Below are 21,178 nucleotides of genomic sequence, written 5' to 3'. Positions count from 1 at the left end.
TTCTCTAAGCTAAAGAGCCCTCAGCTCCCTCAGTCTCTCCTCGTACGGAAGGTGTTCCATTCCCTTAATCATCCTGGTGGCTCCAAAACCCATTGGAGTGCTGTTTTCCATCTCTGAGGAAGTGAGGCAGGCAAGCTATCTCAGAGCTGCATCTCCCACAGGTAAACCTTGCTGCAAAGGATTGCCATCTCGTGACAAAATTGCATACCTGGAGCAGATGTTACCGGCAGAGATGGTTTTCGTGGCGTGAGGAAAATCACATCTTGGCATCAGCGCTGAGTGCTGCATTTAGATGCAGTGCTGCCACACAACAGGAAGCCTCTGAATGCCCAGCTGAGAGTTCTTGTTTTAACTGAGCAGCAGGGGGGGGGAAAAATGAGCCTTTTGCCACCACTCAGTATTTCCCGCCCCCCCCCCCCCGCTTCTTGACCATTTCAACCCTTAATCTTCATCCCTTCAGTATGTAGTTTTCTATCCCCCTGAATTTTCTTGCTGCTGTGTGCTGAGCTGTCTGCATTTTGCACTGTGGGCTTCTATTTCAGTGTGTGGTTACAATTATTGATGTTTTTTAATGTACCACTGACCTGACAGGGCTTTTTTTTCCCCTTCTGCAAAAAGTCTTCATGCCTGGACAGACAGGTGGAGAGGGACCTGGGGGTACTGGTTGATGGTAGGCTGAACATGAGCCTGCAGTGTGCCCAGGCGGCCAAGAGGGCCAATGGCATCCTGGCCTGCATCAGGAACAGTGTGGCCAGCAGGAGCAGGGAGGTCATTGTGCCCCTGTACACTGCACTGGTTAGGCTGCACCTCGAGTTCTGTGTCCAGTTCTGGGCCCCTCAGTTTAGGAAGGATGTTGACTTGCTGGAGCGAGTGCAGAGAAGGGCAACGAAGTTGGTGAGGGGTTTGAAACACAGCCCTGTGAGGAGAGGCTGAGGGAGCTGGGATTGCTTAGCCTGGAGAAGAGGAGACTCAGGGGTGACCTTATTGCTCTCTACAACTACCTGAAGGGAGGTTGTAGCCAGGCAGAGGTTGGTCTCTTCTCCCAGGCAGCCAGTACCAGAACAAGAGGACACAGTCTCAGGCTGCGCCAGGGGAGGTTTAGGCTGGATGTTAGGAAGAAGTTCTACACAGAGAGAGTGATTGCACATTGGAATGGGCTGCCTGGGGAGGTGGTGGAGTCATCATCACTGGAGGTGTGCAGGAGGAGACTTGATGGGGTGCCTGGTGCCATGGGTTAGTTGATCAGATGGTGTTGGATTGGTTGATCGGTTAGACGCAATGATCTTGACGGTCTCTTCCAACCTGGTTTATTCTATTCTATTTTAACCTGAGTCTCTCTGACTATGCAGTTATGCTTCTACCATCTGCCTCCAACCAGCACCAGAACAAGAGGACACAGTCTCAAGCTGCACCAGGGGAGGTTTGGGTTGGATGTTGGGAGAAGTTCTTCATTGAAAGAGAGATTGGCCACTGGAATGTGCTGCCCAGGGGGGTGGTGGAGTCACCATCACTGGAGGTGTTTGGGAGGAGACGGATGGGGTGCTTGGTGCCATGGTTTAGTTGATTAGATGGTGTTGGGGGATAGGACTTGATGATCTCAAAGCTCTTTTCCAACCTGGTCTGTTCTATTCTATTCTATTCTATTCTATTCTATTCTATTCTATTCTATTCTATTCTATTCTATTCTCCCACTCTGGGCCAGCATCTAGAGTTGTGGAATTGTTCAGGCTGGCAAAGACCAGGTCATTGTCCAACCCCGCACCGTAGTTCACTTTGACAGGAGTGGTTCATCTGGATTTGTGTTTTGCAGCATTGGCTCATTCACCTTGCTTTATGGTGCTCTTCAGGTTACCCAGTTGTCTTTGAACTCCTCTGATCTCATGCCCCTTTTAAATGTTGCTGCTGCTTCATCGCTCTTCCCTGTGAAAAAAACTCCTTATATAGTAGAGAGCCAGTTGTATCCTGGGTTTCATCAAGAGAAGTGTGGCCAGCAAGTTGAGGGATGTGATTCTCCCCCTCTACTCAGCTCTGCTGAGACCCCACCTGGAGCACTGTGTCCAGTTCTGGAGCCCCTAGCACAGGAAGGATGTGCATGTGCTGGAATGTGTCCAGAGAAAGGCCACAAGGCTGAGCAGTGTGCTAGAGCTCCTCTTCTATGAGGACAGACTGAGGGAGTTAGGGCTGTTCAGTCTGGAGAAGAGAAGGCTCCAAGGAGATCTTATTGTGGCCTTCCAGTGTCTGAAGGCTGCAAGAAAGCTGGGAAGGGACTTTTGAGGGTCTTGGGGAGTGATAGGACTGGGGGAATGGATCCAAGCTAAAGGAGGGTAGATTTAGATTAGGCGTAGGAAGTTCTTCCCCATGAGGGTGGTGAGACACATGAACAGCTTGCCCAGGGAGGGGGGTGGTGGAACCCTCATCCCTGGATATTTTTAAGGCCAGGCTGGATGTGCAACCTGCTCTAGTGTGAGGTGTCCCTGGCCATGGCAGGGGGATTGGTACTGGCTGATCCTTGAGGTCCCTTCCAACCCTGACAACTCTGTGATTCTATTTAATCCTACAATCAGTATTGAAAGTTTTTAAATATACCTCAAAAAAAAAAATAGTAATACCAATGATATCCCATTTTTGGGCAGAGTGGAGAACTGAGTGAAATAGTGGTATTTCTTGCCTTAGAAGCCAGACACTTGTACTCTGATTCATGTAGAGTTTGCTACTATCTGCAGCTTTCTTTAGCTTCTAGCTTGGAGAACAGGAGAGAGCTCCATCTGCTTCAACCTTGCACGGAGAGCACTCGTGGCAGCAAACCGAGTGTTCAGGAGCAAACGAGGAATAAACTCCAGCTCAGTAAAGACTAAAACTTCAGTTTATTAAAGCCTTTTGTTAATCCATAGCCATGTTTGTTAAGGAACAGTGCCATTCCCCAGTTTGACTTCTAGCTTACACGAGCGTTTGCTGCGTCCATGGCAGTCGCGCGAGCAGGAACAGCCGTGGGGTGCCCCAAAGAACTCGTCGACGTTATCCCGAGCAGCAGCAAAAGTTTCAGCGTCATCAGTTTCTCAATTTGGCAAGGGCACAGCTGGATTTTCTTTTTTCTTTTTTTTCCTCTCCCTGCTAAACCAGATTTAAGCTGGCTGGTTCATTGCTGAGCCACGGCTCTCGGTGCAGCGACGGAGACTGCAGCGTCAGTGCGATTGCGTGAGTCTGTGCTCCCAGTCAAATCCCACCGCTGATCTCCTCTGCTCGCTTCACAAAGGCAGGATGCAGCAGGGGCTTGGTGATGTCTAGTTCCAGACCATCCCAGTGATACCCTTTCCACCACATCCCCCTCAACAGCTTGCACTGGCAAAACAAGGGGAGCTGTGGAAGTCTCTGACTCTTCAGCTGTCTTTTGAAGCTGTGGTTGTAGCTGTTAATTTTTATCATTGGGAGAATGGTGACTATATTTAATTCCCCCTCCTCCCCCCCCCCCAGTATCCTATAAAATTGGAGAAGATACTTTAATAAATGCATATAAAATAAATTTGGTTTATAATGCTTCCAGTTGGAATATACCTGCCTATGCTTAGTGAGCATTGTATCTAGCAAGATATGGTGTACATTAATATCCAGCAAGCTATTTTACTAGGCTGGGAGAAAACAGAACTGGAAACTGAATAGCAGCTGCAGCCATAGTTCTGTTTGGGAGTGTTTGTATCTTTACTTGCAGTTATTCTGTTTGACCCCTGCTTGCTTGTGTTTGAGAGTTTTCAAGTGATTGAGATTCTCAGGAGATTGGGAAGAGTCCATGTAGAGCTCCTGCAGGTTGCCGGCACTCGGTAGCAGTACTGCAGAGCCTACACACGCTGCAGTTGCTCAGCTCTTCCAGATCTGAAGTGATGTTGTTCTGTGACATTCATTCTCAATTACTTCATACCCTGAATTAATTAAGAATATTCCAACACCAAGCTAAGAATTTAGCCTTCCACGAGCGCCTGAGTGAATAGTTAATGAATGTCTTTATCACCTGACAGTCTGGAAAACCTAAAATCCTTCTGTGATGCCACACACCCCTCCTCCCCCTCTGTCTGCACTAGGATAGGACTGAACTTATCCCTGGAGATAAATCTGCTGTTTGTTTGCTAGTCTGCAGAACTGGTTTTGAGCTCTGCCCTCTGATGAGGTTGTTTTGGATGGCAGTGGATTCAGAAGAGCAGCACAGGCTTGGGATGGCCCAAAGGGGAGGTTCAGCATTGGGCTCTGCCGTTTGCCTTGTTTTTTAAGGTGCAGAGCCTTATTCACTTAAAATACTGAAAACTCCATTTATTGCCAGGTAGTTCGTGGTACTTCACACTTTTTACTCTCCAGACATCCTTCAGATGACAAAGATTCTTCATTTTTTTTTAAAGGTGAGCCACAAATGCTGCCTCAGGCCTTGAGGGATATGCTTGTAAATATGCCTTTATTGAAAGACATTTTGCTGTACCTGTCTGATCTCTTCTGGTGAATGGTTACTTTGGAAGCCATAAAAAAATATTAATCTGGTGAGCATGTTACAACTGGCTGTTTGAGGATGTAGAATCTTGCCTGTTCACTAGAGTGGAGTTAAAAGTATGTAGCCATTGGCCAAAAGTTTGAAAAAAAAAAAAAAGAAGAAAGGAAGGCAGTCTTTTAGTAGGAGCTGTAACAAAAATCCATTTATCCTGAAGCTGGGGTAATAACTGCTAACACTGTAACAAAAAAAAAAAAGACAGAGCACTTTTGAACATTCAGGTATTTAAATAAATAAATAGAGAGAAAAAAAGCATACCCTGAAAAGAAAAAGAGATGAGGACAGGCTGAAAGAGTTGGGGCTGTTCAGTCTGGAGAAGAGAAGGCTCCGAGGTGACCTCATTGTGGCCTTCCAGGATCTGAAGGGGGCTAGAAGAAGGCTGGGGAGGGATTTCTTAGGATATCAGGTAGTGATAGGACTAGGGGGAATGGAATGAAGCTGGAGGTGGGGAGATTCAGGCTGGAGGTGAGGAGGAAGTTCTTCCCCATGAGAGTGGCGAAGCCCTGGAATGGGTTGTCCGGGGAGGTGGTTGGGGCGCCGGCCCTGGAGGTGTTTAAGACCAGGCTGGATGAGGCTCTGGCCAGCCTGATCTAGTGTGGGGTGTCCCTGCCCATGGCATGGGGGTTGGAACTAGATGATCCTTGTGATCCCTTTCCAACCCTGACTGATACTGTGATACTATGAGGAAGGCACCAAATTTAGCAAGGAGATAATTGAACACATCTCCCACACTTCTCAGGCAGGGATCTGCTGCACGTAGGTTCCTTTTTGTTGCTGCCAGACTCTGTCTGTGCGGGTGGTTTTTCTGTCCCGTCATTGTCAGTTTCTTCTGTGTTTTCAGCAGGCAATAGATTTATTTCTCTGCTTCCATCCTCAAGTCCTCATGAACAAAACTTCTGCGCTGCTGGTGTCCGTAAGGGAAGGTGAGCTCTTTGCAGCCTTTAGCCAGTAGTGTGATGAGGTGGTTGAGGCCCCATCCCTGGAGGTGTTTAAGCCCAGGCTGGATGAGGCTCTGGCCAGCCTGATCTAGTGTGGGGTGTCCCTGCCCATGGCAGGGGGATTGGAACTAGATGATCCTTGTGGTCCCTTCCAACCCTGACTGATACTATGATACTATACTATGATACTCTGAGCATCTCGACTTGCTGCATCTGCAGAACCTGTTCTTCATGTAAACGTTTGAGCTGTCTTGCACATAATCCATTTTTAATTGCTTGCATCAGCTTTGCAAGTGGATAACTTGTCATCTGCTGTCTTGTCTGCAGTCACATAACTATAGGCTGGCAGACATAATACAGAGTTTGTCTTCGTTCAGTCACTTGGCTGTGCCAAGCCAGATGTAAATCACTGCCTGATTTAAGGGTGAGCAGCGCTCTTTCCTTCTAGCAGGATGGAGATAGTGAGAACTGCTCATACCTGGTTGTGTGCTGACACGTTTGTGAAGTAACTCAAATCATCAGATAAATGCTAATCGTGTCTTCATCTGGAAATCAGAAATGTAGGAAGTCTCCTTGCAGTTTTGGCTTTCACATACACCATAAAGGATGGAAAAGCAGCCTTTGATTGAGAGCTGAGATCTGCCTTGCTGCTTAAGTCTAGATTTAGGAGGAGTAATATGGTTGTATAATAAATAACATGTCACTGTCCCAGCGAGTTGATTTGAGCTCACTGGAGCTTTTCTCTACTACTGAGTGTCGTTCTGATGTCCTTGGTGATTTACTCCTGTTGCTTGAGTTACTCTCTTAGCAAGATGAATATAAGGATTGTAAGGGATGAGATGTTGCTCCTTGCTTTTCTCCTGTTTCCCTTGTGAAATAGGTACAGTCTGTCTATCCCATCCTAGCTGACAGTGTGAATAAGAATTATATTACCTCTGGTGACTGTTGTTACTGGCTTCAGGACAGCAGTGGGAGGCTCAGAAAGGGAAGGAGAAATAGGGAAGGCAACGGGAATACAAAGGCAAGTCAGTAAGAAGCTGTGAGGTAGCACTTCTGCTGTTTTGCAGGGAGTCTGGAAAGGTCTGGCTTCTCCTTGGGTCTGGACCACAAGACAGGGATTGCTTGGTGCTGGTAAAACTGGTTATCCCTGAAAAAATGACAGGAGAAGTGAAAGGCAGGGAGTATAGAGTCATGAAAATGAAGCATTAAGGCATAGTCTCCTGTACTCTGTTTAGTGAGTTTTCTTATTGCTTTTCACTGTGAATTCTTATTCCTTCCTTGAATCATTGATTGTATGGCTGTAAGATCAGCTGCTTCAGAAAAATGCACTCTGTCCCACTCAGCTCCCCCACCCCCAAAAAAGCCTAGCTTTGTGTTAGATGGACTCACTGAAGCTATCTGCTTTGCAGCTGTTTGACCATTGCCTCAGAGACAAAGGAAAGTATTGCCTGCTTGGGCACCCCAGAGCCTGGCTGGGTAGGTAGAGTGCTGGTGCAGGAGCCAGGACTGGCAAGCTGCTAAAGACAATGGGTGCATCTGCCCCTTTCTCAGTGCTGGGGTGCCAGGGTGCACAAGGGGAGAGCTTCTGGGAGGCTTTGAGGAGTCAGTGTTTGGTGTGGGAGATGAGAGCATCCAGCTGTGCACAGTGGAGGCCAAAGCTAACCTCGAAAGAGCTGGTTGTGGTGGCTGTCCAAACACAGCTCGCTCTGGTGAATCTCTGCAGCTGGATGGAGAGTTGGCCTGTGCCATTCACTTCCTGGATTGCAAGATGATTCTTCTTGATGGCATGGTTTGCTCTGACTTAAAGGGTTACATGCAGCTGTGCAGTGAGCACAGCAAAGCTGTTGCTATCAGAATTACTGCAGAGTATTTCAGGCTAGAGGCTTCAAACGGAGCAGATTTATTTTCCTTGCACCAAAGGTTCCAAAGGATCTCACATGACACTTTCAGCTCTCCAAGAACCACTTACACTGTTCACAAATCTGGAGTTCTGCAACATCCCCCAAAAGATCATCTCAGGACATTTCAATCTTTCATCTCCCTTGCACTCTTTGCTGTAGCAGGGAACTTAAATCTCTCATGTTCGGTAGTTTTAAGATGTGAGCAAAGCGGTGCTGAGATGCTTTGCACAGAGTAGCAGAATGATCAAACATCATCTGAGTTTTCATTCTCTCTACCTAGATCTTGGTGTCTTTAATATGAGGAGCAATTTGAGAATGTAAAGAGCTGGAGTACAGGGAAGCTTTAAGGGGCATAAGGTTAGTAGAAGCACCTGTCCTGACTGCAGTTCAGTGGTTGTGCCTCTGCAGTATAAGGGCTGTGGAGGATGAGGATTTGGACAGATGTAGGAACAAAGTCTCCCATTCGGGGTGACATCTAACTACTGAGCCCTGACACGAGGCAGGCAAACTGTGAACCTGACTTTTTGAGGGATGATGTCTGGCTGTCTGTTTTCCAGTAATGAATCAGTTATCCATAGCCAAAGGAGTGAGTAGCACAACTAAGTACAGGGAGCATCTTCATCCAGTAAATCCCAGTTTAGCATAAGGATGAAAGAGTTTTTCTGATTAATTCCTCAAGAGTTTTACTCATGCTTAAGGCTCTCACAAATCCTGCATTTGGCACTTCTGTCCTTGTAAGGTGATTATGAGAATCTAAATTGACTTTGTGAGTTCTTTTCCCCAGCACGAATGCTTAGATGGAGGTGTGGTGGTGGGGACTGGGGCTGGGCTGTGGAAGACATCTCCCCATTCATAGAATCAATAAGGTTGGAAAAGACCTTAGAGATCATCAAGTCCAACCTGTCACCCAACACCTCATGACTAACTAAACCATGGCTTCAAGTGCCACATCCAGTCCCCTCTTGAACACCTCCAGGGACGGTGACTCTACCACCTCCCTGGGCAGAACACTCCAATAGCCAACAACTCTTTCTGGGAAGAACTTTCTCCTCACCTCAAGCCTTCTGCACCTCCATTACCTGGGCTCCTGTGCCTTTAGAGCTGCCTGGCCATGCAGGAGGTCTGGGTGAATGAGCACACTCTTGTGTGAGAGCTGAAGTATGTGCCCAAGTGTTTGTAGGATCAAAGCCAACGGTTGTCTGATCTTGAAATTGAGATTAGAGAATCAGTAACTTTGTCAAGAAATGTTGAGAGAACAGCAGTTAACTGCCTGGGTAGAAGGGAGGGAGCAGCACTCTAGTTGCACCTCTGACACTGCATTTAACACTGACATCTTCATTAATCATTAGCTTGGTTTTCCCCCGGAGCGGTGTTATTAGAGAGTTGATATTGAGTCTATTTTCTGTTCAGAAATGCCCATACCTTCCCCCTGGTTCAGATGTACATTGCCCTGACTGGTTTGTGGCAGAAATGTGCTCCAGACAGGTTGGAGGGTTACTGCAGAGAGCTGGGATGAGAAGAGGGATTGCAACATGTCGTGTTTTCCTTTGAGTTATTACAGCTTGATGAAAGAGTTGATTTTTACAAGCAAAACCTTGAAAGAATCCATTTTTATTTTCTAAAACCTTGAAGCCTTAAAACCTTTCACTTTGACTTTTCAAAATCCTGTTCTGCAGCTATCAGAGCACATTTTTATTCTGCTGGCTTGAATGCTATTAACTTGCTGTAGAAACAAGGGCCCTTGAGGCTTTAGGTGCAGGCCAGGCTTAGGCTGGCTTAGAGAAATCTCAGTGAGGCAGCCTTTATATTGGCAAGCCTGAAGTGAATAAAAATGCTGCTTCCAAAGTAGCCAGATGTGGCTGGCTATTCACTTTGGAAGCTAGGTAGCATGTTGTATCTGTTCTCCAAGAGGAGGTTCAGTTCCAGGTGCCAGAGACCTGCCTTGGTCACTTGCAGATGTGCACACACAGGTGTTCAACTGGGATTGGGACCAGCTGGGTGTGATCAAGGAACTGTGGAAGCAGTGCTTGTTACCCTTTGTTGCAGAAAAATCAGCTTACTGTATTCTAACCTCTCCTGCAGAGGTAGGACTCTTGGTAGCTGGAGGACATGACTCTCCAGGGAAGCAGGAGAAATGGCAGCCACAGCAGGGCCAGGAGCATGGTGGTGTACCTTCCTCTCTTGCATCCTCAACCCTTCCCTTCCCATTTCTCTCACCACATATCTGGCATCTAAGCAGAAAGCACATTTATTAGAGCTGGCCAGGAGCTGGCAGGTAGGTGAGGGACATGTGAGGCAGCTGGACACCGTGCTCCAGTGGAGCTGCCATCAGGTTGCCAGAGCTGCCACCTCCCTGCCCCAGAGACTGGCTGTGGGGCTGGATGGGCTCTGCTGGGTGCTACAGTTGTGGTGGCAAGAAGGAAAGGCATACTCTGGACTTGAGTTGTTTTAGATGAGAATGGACAGCATGACATCATCCTTACATTGCCATGTGTGAGGCTCACCGGGCTGGGAGATGAGAAGGGAAAGGAGCTGCTCTTTGTGTCCCTGAACCAGCATGCTCAGGTTTCCCTCTGCAGGCCTGAGCCAGAAACCTGGCAGCATGGTGCTGGTGCAGCTCCCTTTTCTCGTGGAGGTAAGGTGAGAAGGGGCTGTTGATAGCCTGTGCTCGGCTGACCCGGCACTGTCCCCGTGTCGCTTATGCAGGCGCTGTGGGCAGGAGAGGCCCTCTCCAGAGAGGGACTGAGCCCAGGTCAGGCTCTCGCTCTGAGGTGCTCTCGGAAGCTGCTTTTCCTTCTCTGTTGGCAGTGGTAGAAGCTGATGAGTGCCCAGGCTCCTGCCCCAGGTGTGACCCCTGTGACTAGTCCTCTGTCTCTCATCACTCAGCTCACTTCAGTTTCCCTGAGGTTGTGGTTTGATTCCCTTAACAGCAGACATGTTGCTGCACATTAGCCCTGGTACCAGCTCTCTTAGCAGACTGGAACAGTGTGGTTAATAAAGTCCACTTGCTAAGCCTGAACAGAGGTGGCCCAGAGAAGGGGCACGAGGATGATCAGGGAGCTGGAGCACCTCTCCTATGAGGACAGACAGAGAGCTGGAGCTGTTCAATCTGGAGAAGAGAAGGCTCTGAGGAGACCTTATTGTGGCCTTCCAGTATCTGAAGGGGCTACAAGAAAGCTGGTGAGTGGCTTTTTAGAGTGTCAGGGAGTGATAGTACTAGGGGGAATGGAACAAAACTAGAAATGGGTAGATTGAGATTGGATGTTAGGAACAAGTTCTTCCCCATGAAGGTGGTGAGAGACTGGCACAGGTTGCCCAGGGAGGTGGTGGAAGCCTCGTGCTTTTAAGGCCAGGCTGGCTGTGGCTCTGAGCAACCTGCTGTAGTGTGAGGTGTCCCTGGCCGTGGCAGGGTGTTGGAACTGGCTGATCCTTGAGGTCCCTTCCAACCCTAACCCTATGATTCTAAGTCACCCCTCTCCTGGTGCACATGCTGCCATACCTGAAGCAGAACAAAAGTACTTTTTCTTGTGTCAGCTTTCTTCCGGTTTCCACACATCTCTTCTGCCCAGGGCAGCCTATAGTGGCATAGAAGTCCTCTGACAGCACAGTGCATTGCCTGTGCTCAGCCTCTGTGCACAGGCACAAGAACAGACAATGTCCTGAGGGGGCCAGCAGTCCCAAAGGGTGACTCCAGAAGAGATCTCTTGAGGGTCAACTCAACTGTTCTTCCAACCAAATCAGAAACAGTCAGCTTTACAACACAGCTGATGGTCTTCTAGGCTGTCCTTTGTCTTAGGGTGGTGTCTGTGCAGCTTTATCTTGATTTCAGCATGTAAAAGGCAAGCAGTGGAGAAGTAGTGGCCATGGGTAAAACAGGTCAGGTCTGAGAGGACTTGCAGGTCCAATCCCAGCCTGTTTGCGTTGTCAGCTACTCCTTGCTCTTTGTAAAATGAAGGGAAGGAAGCTGCTGTTCATATTTGTCTCCTCTAGGAATATTGAGTGAGTTTGTTCTGAAGAGCTAAAATGAAATATTGACTACTGCTAACAATAGACCTCCTGAGCTTTTTCTTTATTCTGAAGGAAATGAAAGCGTGGTGTGTGTACAGAAGCTAGGTGAATACCACCTACTTGCTACTCTCAGAGTATTAAACACACTTCATAACTATCTCTGTGATATTTCTTAATGCTGTCTTCTGTAGTGAAATGAATTCTCTCTTCTGCACGTTCTGGAATCGTTGGTGTGCCGGCTCCCTGATAATGAAGCTTGGGATTCTTGAACACTAATCCTGTTGGACCTTTCCACACTATCCATAGCCCAGGGCAATTGGTTTAACTTCAGTGTTTTAATTTCCTCTTTTGCAAAAAGAGCACTAGAAGCATGATTCCCATTAAGGTTTTATTATCATAATTAGTCTCTTCCATGGGTTCATTCCTAACAGCAAAGCATTCTGCCGTTACACGTCCTTCTTCTGTGCTAAAAACCGCACATATGGTAAACTTTTACTGATCCCGGGTGTTCTAAATGTTTAGCACTAGTATTTTTCACACATCTTGGATCTTGCTGCTTTTAGGAAGTACCACAAAACAGTGTTTTAAAAATAATCTGTGTGTGCCGTGCTGCCTGCTTGCTTGCTTCTGCCTGGCCCCTCGTGTTTTGTGTGCGGTTCTGATTGCAGCGCGTGAAAGGTGGAGCCCGGGAATAGCAACCTAGACGGATACAATAGTACAGAGTTCTCTGCTCCTTTGGTTAAGTCTGGAAAGGTTTTAGTAATAAAAGTATTTGTAATCCCCAGAAGGTGGATTTTAAACCTCACTAGCTCAAATTGTGAACTGTTTTGAACTCTTGTTGGTGAGGGGCTTGGAGCGCAAGCCCTATGAGGAGAGACTGAGGGAGCTGGGGTTGCTTAGCCTGGAGAGGAGGAGACTCAGGGGTGACCTTCTTGCTCTCTACAACTACCTGAAGGGGGGGTTGTAGTGAGGCAGAGGTTGGTCTCTTCTCCCAGGCAACCAGTACCAGAACAAGAGGACACAGTCTCAGGCTGCGTCAGGGGAGGTTTAGGCTGGAGGTTAGGAGGAAGTTTTACACAGAGAGAGTGATTGCCCACTGGAATGGGCTGCCTGAGGAGGTGGTGGGGTCGCCGTCGCTGGGGGTGTTCAGGGCGAGGCTTGACAGGATGCTTGGTTGCATGGATTAGTTGATTGGGTGGTGTTGGATGATAGGTTGGACATGATGATCTCGAAGGTCTCTTCCAACCTGGTTTATTCTATTCTATTCTTGTTCTTGCAGGCGAGATGCCAGCCCCTGAGCAGACCCCGATGGTGGAGGAGGGGCTGCCACAGACAACACAGGAGACTTCCACGGGCCCAGGCATGGAACCAGAGACCACTGCCACTACCATTTTAGCTTCTGTAAAGGAACAGGTACATGCCTTGCTTTCAGCAATTCAGCATGCCTTGTGGAGTTAACTGTTGTCTGTTGTAGCATCGACAGTAAAGAACATCATTGTCTCTACAATCCATGTTGCCTAGCGTTAGTGTTTTGTCTGTCAGAATGCTGGAGTCTGAATGGAAAGCGTTCAGGTAATTGCACGGAACAGAAGCATCATTGCAGTATCCTGTGTCCCTTGGAATGGACACCCTGCTGTAAATCAGGCTGGCAATGCAGGGGTATTGTTACAACAAAGAAAAGCTACTGCAGAACTGATGCAGCGCTGAGAGCCAGTCCTCCTTGTACATCCTGCACGTGTGTGTCCGGTGTCACAGAAACCTCCACGTCAAGATTTGGTACGGTTGTGTTGCGTTGAAGAACGGGCTTGAAACTTTGGTTTCAGCTATCAGTACCCAGGCAGTGAACAGAGTTTAGATCTATAGCACATCTATGGAGTGACAGACAAAATAAAACTGTGTTTGAAATCAAGTTCAGCCTTAGTTTGTAAAGATCATTCAATTGGGGGGGGGGGGGAAACAATATTGCAGCTTTACAAAGAAACGTTTCAGCTTAGAGGGTTTGAGTTGTTTGGTGGGTTTGGGGTTTTTTTGTGTTTGTTTGTAAAAAACAGAGAGGCAGAAGTGATAGTTTGGCTTTCAGTGTCAGAACCAGAATTAATGCTCCTCTTTCTTGGCTTCATGCATAAAAGGTGACATCTGAATTTCAGAATAAATCTGCTTTGCTGTCTCAGTTTCAGAACGTGTGTTAGAGGAAGTCAGTGCTTGGTTCAAGATGCTTACTCTGCATGCAAACACTTGATATGTTAGTTCCCATATGTTGTCCCATATTGATATTTATAAAAAAAGGTGAGAATTAGATTATATCCTCACTATCAACAGAACCTTCTTTCTTAGATGAAAACTTTCTTCAGGGTGGTGAATTTGGCTCTTAATTTTCACGCCTAAATTAATAGTTTTCAAAAGTACTTTAAGATGACCATACCAAGCCTAGTAATTTCTCAGTGATATGAAAGCTAATATTCAGTCTTCTGGTGTGGAGGATATTAATGCTGGAGGCTACTGAGGTGTGAGTCATCACAGCCATCAGAGTTGCAGCGATTTAAGCCACTTCTCCTCATCTGAGACAGGAGTTCTGCTTGTGCTGCCTTATCACAAATGCTAATTAGAGCTCGTTTCCTTAAAGTACAGTTTGTGGTGATTTTAAGCTGGTCTGTGCAGTTCACAAGGCACATGCTGGTAATGGGCAAGTGGCTGCTGAACAGCCCTGCAGTAAGTGACAGCACTGTAATTGCCGGCGATCGCCAGCCCCATCCTCTTACTGCTGTGATTGCCCTCCAGAGCTGCTTTTGTAGCAGTGGCTGCTTAAGCTGAACATACAATTATGACAGCAGTGTCTATAATAATCGATTGGTACAGAGTATACAGCAAAAAGACATTTGGGAGCATTTAATTTCCTACCCAAGAAACAGTTTCATGTTTTCCTTAGAGGAAAAAGGAGGTTCAAACTTCTTGCCCTCTCTATTCGCGAGGCTATTAAATGTGTGGTCTGTTAAATAACTCAATCCTGATGAAAGGAAAAGATAAAATTGTGTTTAGTACTGGAGAACACAAACTGGAGAGCTGCAGCCTGGCTTCCCAGTGCATGAGTGCATTAGAACAAATCCAGGGTGGAGGAAGATGCCAGTTGTGCTTCGCTGCAGAAAATGATAGCGTGAAAGAATTAAGAGCTGAACTGTGCCTTTCTGGTATTTTTCTGTTGATAATAATTACGGACACTGACACATTCAACACCCTTCCTGTATGGCAGAAAGCCCAGAACAGAATATTTTCCAGTGCAGCTATTTACTTTATTAAGCTTGAAGAGAAACTAGGATGCTGTTTGCTGTGGCCTGACTTCCCTTTGTACAGGAATCTCTCTTTGCTTGCAGTGGGTCTGTGTTTGTTGAACGGAGTTGCCACACCTTAGTTTCATTGCTTCAGAAGCACTTTTCTGTAGTGGAAGCACAGTTCAGCAAAACCTTTTATTTTTATTTTACTACTTGTCAGGTTGTGCAAGATTTGAACTGAGTGAAGACACTGAAACTTACTGCAGTAGTTCTGAAATAGGAAGACAGGGTTATTAAATGACTCTGTTAAGCGTTCTATCGCAGTGGCATAGATATGATTATGTAAGAAGTTGCACTAATTAGTCCAGGAACCCCACAAGCCACTTAAAATAAACTCTGCATTTTTGCTGTGACCCCAAATCAATTTAAAGCAACTTTTTAACAAGCTGGAGTGTGTCCCCTGAGCTCTGAAGGGCCTCTCGCTGAGGCAGAGCTGTTGGGCAGGCGGCTCCGGATGTTTCACAGAATGTTAGGTGTTGGAAGGGACCTTGAAAGGGTCATCCAGTCCAACCCCCTTGCCAGAGCAGGATCACCTAGAACAGATCACACAGGAATGCATCCAGGTGGGTTTTGAATATGTACAGTGAAGGAGACTCCACAGCCTCTCTGGGCAGCCTGTTCCAGGGCTCTGTCACCCTCACAGTGAAAAAGTTTTCCCTTCTGTTTGTGTGAAACCTCCTCTGCTCCAGCTTGCACCCATTGCCTCTTGTCCTATGGTTGGACATCACTGAGAAGAGCTTGGCTCTGTCCTCCTGACACTTCCCCTTCACATACTTATAAACATGAATGAGGTCACCTCTCTGTATCCTCTTCTCCAAACTAAAGAGACCCAGCTCCCTCAGCCTCTCCTCATAAGGGAGATATTCCATGCCCTTCATCGGGGCTGGACTCTGTCAAGCAGTTCCCTGAGGTCCTACCTAAACTAAGGGGCCCGGAACTGGATGCAGTATTCAAGATGCAACCTCACCAGGGCGGAAGAGAAGGGGAGGAGAGCCTCTCTTGACCTACTAACCACACCCCTTCTAATACATGCCAGGATTCCATTTAGGAAAGAAACCTTCCATTTTGCTTCGGTGTTACAAAATGTGAAGAGATTTAGATGAGTGCAGCTTTGTGCTTGTCTGACAAAGCTCAAGGTTTGGAATAGAATAGAATAGACCAGACCAGGTTGGAAGAGACCTTCGAGATCATCGTGTCCAACCTATCATCCAACACCACCTAATCAACTAAACCATGCAACCAAGCACCCTATCAAGTCTCCTCCTGAACACCTCCAGTGATGGTGACTCCACCACCTCCCCAGGCAGCCCATTCCAATGGCAATCACTCTCTCTGTGTAAAACTTCCTCCTAACCTCCAGCCTAAACCTCCTCTGGTGCAGCCTGAGACTGTGTCCTCTTGTTCTGGTGCTGGCTGCCTGGGAGAAGAGACCAACCTCTGCCTGTCTACAGCCTCCCTTAAGGTAGTTGTAGACAGCAATAAGGTCACCTCTTCTCCAGGCTAAGCAACCCCAGCTCCCTCAGTCTCTCCTCACAGGGCTGTGTTCCAAGCCCATCACCAACTTTGTTGCCCTTCTCTGGACTCGTTCCAGCAAGTCAACCTCCTTCCTAAACTGAGGGGCCCAGAACTGGACACAGGACTTGAGGTATGGCCTAACCAGTGCAGTGTACAGGGGCAGAATGACCTCCCTGTTCCTGCTGGCCATATTCATGTGTAGAGACATCACTAACTGGTATAAGTTCTGACACTCCCACTACTGACTTTGGCTGGAGTGGATGAGAGAGAGTCCTTTCACCAGGCTAAGTTACTCTGTGTGCATATACACCAGTGGCTACAGCTTGGGGTGAAAAACCAAGGGCAGGACTGACTCTGCCTGGCTTATTGCATCCCTAGTAGAGCAATTCCCTTTTTGAATGCAGGGAATTCCTGAGGCTGATTGTAATGAACTGAAACATATTTTGGCCTTTTCTATTTTTTCTTTCAGAGGATTTGATGGTGGGTTGGGGGTGGGGGGGGAAAGGTTGATTTTAGTTTTTGGGTTGGGGAGCAGGTTGTTTCCTGTGGGTTTGTTTTGCAGGTAGTTTGTTGCTTTTGTCCAAAACTCCTATTTGATTTCTAAAATGCTACAAAGAATCCATACTGTAATGGATAGGAGTATCTTGGGAAATGCTGAAGTGAGTTTTAGAATGGAATAGAATTAACCAGGCTGGAAAAGACCTTTGAGATCATCGAGCCCAACCTACCACCCAACACCATCTAATCAACTAAACCATGGCACCAAGCACCCCATCCAGTCTCTTCCTAAACACCTCCAGTGATGGGGACTCCACCACCTCCCTGGTAACTGCAGCATTAATATATTCCTGTCTGTATTTCTGAATCCTGGGGAGTATTTGGATGACACTTCAGCTGCATTCTGTAGTGATTCTGTTATCCATATTAGAAGTAAGTTGTTATCATACTAGAAGTTGTTTGAAATTGTAGGGGCAGCATCACAGCAGAAACTTTTTGGAGGGGTTGGAACACAGGGGCAGCTGGTGTCCAGCCATGCCAGACAGATTTGTGCAATCCCTGCCCAGGTGCAAGCTGGACAGTGCTGAATTGGTGTGAATTGTTGCTGAGCTGGCAAGATTCAATGGGATCAGTTGGAACTGTGAGTTTCTTGCCCAGCACATTAATTTTTAGAGGTGAGGCTGAGAGAAAAGGTCTCCCAGGGTCCAGTTTCCCAAAGTAACAGGAACACCCTGTTGTTAATTTCTGTGCTGAGAGAGAAGCACTTGCAGCAGTGGCAAGTGGTAGGGTTTGCTTAGTTTCCTTATTCTTTGGTCTAGTTGGTTTTTGACAACCTAAAAATGGACAACTTTCATCTTTCCCATGGTAATAGGTGACGGTGAAGTGGATTTGCTTTTGGATTAATAATAACTCTCTTGGGTTTCCCTGAGTGTTTTCCTAGAAGTGTTCACTTTTGTTCAACACTTCAGCAAAATCCTTTCCTGTTGTACAACTGTACTGAGCTATATCATGCACTTAAAGTGTGCACTTCACTTTCCCTCCCCCCCCCCTTCTAAGTACAAAATTCTTTACATAGTTCTTGAGAATTTTTGATAAGATTTGCAGGGCAGGGGGAGAAGGCAAAAATCCAAGTTTTTCAGATAGAAAAGGGGGAAAGAGTGTGTTCTCCACATGCCACACAGCTTGTTGTTGCGTGTTTTGAGACATCTGTACTGGAATGACAAGGGTTTGGTGCTAGGTTTGGGAGAGTTCACTACCAGTTCAGGTATCTAGTGCTCTCAGGCAACCAGCACCAGAGCAAGAAGACACAGTCTCAAGCTGTGCCGGGGAGGTTTAGGCTGGATGTTAGGAAGAAGCTCTTCCCAGAAAGAGAGATTGGCCATTGGAATGTGCTGCCCAGGGAGGTGGTGGAGTCACCATCCCTGGAGGTATTTAGGAAGAGACTGGATGAGGCACTAGGTGCCATGGTTTAGTTGATTAGGTGGTGTTGGGTGATAGGTTGGACTCGATCTTTCTTTTCCAACCTGGTTAATTCTATTCTATTCTGTATTGAGTACTCTGTAAGCTGCCTGTGCAGGCAAGTTGCTCACCAAGATACCTGCAAGGAAAGCTTCTATATCCACTTCCAGTAATTAGGCACAAGTATTCAACGCCTCACCTCCAATCTGTGATCTGCATGCAGCCAGGGATCCGTTAGGTGTGTCAGTGTGTATCAGTGCTGAAATGAAGGCAGTGCTTTTACTGAATGGGCTTCCAAGCTTTGCATGGCTGGAACACAAATCTTTGTCAGCATTTTCTGAACAACTGGAAAAACATTAAGAATATTAATGATTCTCTCAACATTGCATTTGTTTGCATAGATCATTCTTCCCCATTTGGTCTCATGATCCTGAAGTTTGCTGTTTCTGCTCTTCATAAGCATTTCCAGTTTGGGTGGTGGATCAAATCCAAGAAGCCCACTTCCCAACGCTCGTGTTCTCAGACACAGCCTATGTCACTTCTGTCTCAGATGAAATAACTTCTTTCCTTAATAAAAATACCTATGTGCAAAGGTCTAGGGATTAGTTTTTCTTTCCATCATGTACTGTTGGGCTTCTGAGGAGAAACTCCTTTGGAAAAGAGCCTGCCTAGAACTGTGGGTACCTGTGAAATACACTGGGGGTGTTTATACCTTTGGTGGTGCTTGGAGGTTTGGGTTACCAGCCACTGAGCTTCAGAACCAATTGAAACCAAACAGCTAGCATGATTAAAAACAGTTTCCAAAGGGAATGCTGCTCAGATATAGTCAGGGAATACCTCAAATGGCATCCTCCTTTTCTACCACTGACCAAGAGTGGGGTTTCTATGAATTGCTTAGACTTTGATCCCTCCTCAGCCAGAGCAGCACGAAGCTGTTCCACCAGACTAGTGAACAATGCAGGCGTGAAAGTATTAAGGGCTTTCATGGTCTGCTGCTGTTGAATGCAGATTAAATGCCATCAGCCAATAATTGTTGCTGTCTTTGTTTCACATCCTGTAATCTGTGATCCTCTTCACCCCACCCAATTGTTTTAATCTTTTGTCTTCTCTTCTGGAAGATACTGGGATCCTGAAAGCATGCAGATCCAGTTGTCTGCCTGAGTAAACTTCACTTCTACAGAAAATGGTGAGGTTGATCTGATACACTTAGTAAAAAGTACAGTTTCCTGCTCAGTGGCTTCTAGTAGAGAATGTAAACCTTGGGCCACTACAGTCTGGTATTCATACTGGGAGAAGAGAGTGTTCACTGTGTTTTAAGTAGTTTATGTAGCCCCAAATCGTGGCCAGTGGAAACACAAAGAGCTCTGCCTAAATCGGCGCAGGAGGCTGATGCAAAGAGTAGGTCACCTTAATTTTGTGTGTGATTTCCTCATTGCACATTCCTGTCATAGCATTTCCAAAGTGCAGCTGCCTGTTCTTTAGCACCTTGAGCAGCTTTCACAGGCAGTGGGAGCTGTGTGGCTCCACATTCCATGTTGCAGTTAAATGAGAAATAGTAAACACAAGGTAAGTGTTCCTCCTGGATGCAGGCTGCACTTCCCCAGATCATCAACTCAAACTACTGGAAGAGGCTCAACTGAATTGGTCAAAGAGCAATGTTTTTATGATTAGGAAGACATTTCCTAGTTCAGCTCACAGTTACCTTGGTATTTCACAGAGACAGTGACAGCAACTGAAGCAACTTGGCATAGCCCCAGTGCCACTACAAGTTGAAATAAGAGCCCAGCCCTGTCTTCTTCTACCACAGCATCCATTGAGAGCTGCAAGAAGCTGTGAAGCTCTAAGATGCCTCTCTGTTTCAAAGGCATCACCCCTCCCAGACATCCCAGCTTGCCTGATCTGACTGGCCAGGCACATACCATTCCAAAAGAGTCTGAATTGCTTTCACTGCTTGTGCCATTCTTCAGCAGGTGTCACCAGAAACCTTTCAGGTAGCCATCTGGATCACTGCTCAAAGTTAGCTGTGTTTTGCCAGAGATTTTCAAATCTCAGCAATGCAGGGGAAAGAAAGATTGTTTTTCCTTTTTCAGCACTGTGGACTCTTCATTCTCATCCATGTTACTGAGGGATAAAAGTTCCTCATTAACAGAAGTGACAATGATGGATCTCTGCCACTTGGTATCATAGCGGGATGCAAACAGGAAGCAGAGAATTGCCTCTAAATCTGCTGTTGTGCAAAGCCTGCAAGAGGAGAATGGAAGTCTTCATGGCCAGTCATACACATTGCATTCCCATTACTTAGCTGTTTTCAGCTGTCTGCTGTTAGCAGTCCAGCACAGTGTGCTGGCAATTGTTCCGCTTGCCAGGGAGCCACCAGCCTGGCCAGAGGTACTCAGCTTTCCAATGAGAAGGGTAGTTTTGTTCTCAGGATTGGTAGAACTCATCTGTATCTTGTGCCAGTGAAGACCTGGCAGTGCCTGCTTGAGTGAGATCTCACCACTGCTGCAGGCAGGCAGAGCTTGCCAAAGGAGAGCTGTTGGTGGGCTCTGGGGTGTACTCTGGAGAGTCAGCAGCCTATGCAGGGCTTGTCCTCCTCCAGAAACTGCAACCTCCTCAGAGTGGACATTAGGGGAAAAAAAAAAGCACAGCCAGAGTGGTCAGGCATTGGAATGTGCTGCCCAGGGAGGTGGCTGAGTCACCAACCCTGGGTGTGTTTAAAGGTCGTTCAGACGTGGTGCTTGGGCATACGCTTTAGGGATAAGCCTTGTAGAGTTCTCGGCTGGACTTGGTGATCCTGAGGGTCTTTTCCAACCTGAATGTTTCTGTGATTCTGTGAAAAGGGAATTTACTGCACAGCTCCCCAGTTGGGTAGGTTCTTGTTTTCACTCATGGAACCTTGTCTGCCTGCAGTCTGGGATTGCCTTTCTAAAGCAAGTTGCTTTCTCCTGGCCTGACCCATGTATTTCCTGTGCCTTCATGGTGACTGTTTAAAGCTGGCATGCATTG

The 21,178-nt window shown here is 46.8% G+C and overlaps 1 protein-coding gene across 5 annotated transcripts in view; it reads left to right on the top strand.

Moving 5' to 3' along the window:
* Positions 1-21,178, top strand: part of PKP4 (plakophilin 4) — a 94,436-nt gene that overhangs the window by 19,074 nt on the left and 54,184 nt on the right. For 4 of the 5 annotated variants that reach the window (XM_054177426.1, XM_054177410.1, XM_054177418.1 and 1 more), the window contains exon 2: positions 12,655-12,788. In XM_054177426.1, the coding sequence (XP_054033401.1) occupies positions 12,660-12,788 (129 nt within the window). In that variant the 5' untranslated portion in view covers positions 12,655-12,659. Of the gene's footprint in view, positions 1-12,654; positions 12,789-21,178 lie in introns of those variants that run through there. The other variant, XM_054177435.1, reaches the window with a different exon arrangement.

This window comes from Dryobates pubescens, chromosome 2, assembly GCF_014839835.1.
Source record: "Dryobates pubescens isolate bDryPub1 chromosome 2, bDryPub1.pri, whole genome shotgun sequence".
Lineage (NCBI taxonomy): Eukaryota > Metazoa > Chordata > Aves > Piciformes > Picidae > Dryobates > Dryobates pubescens.
This window is presented reverse-complemented; position numbering and strand designations above follow the sequence as displayed.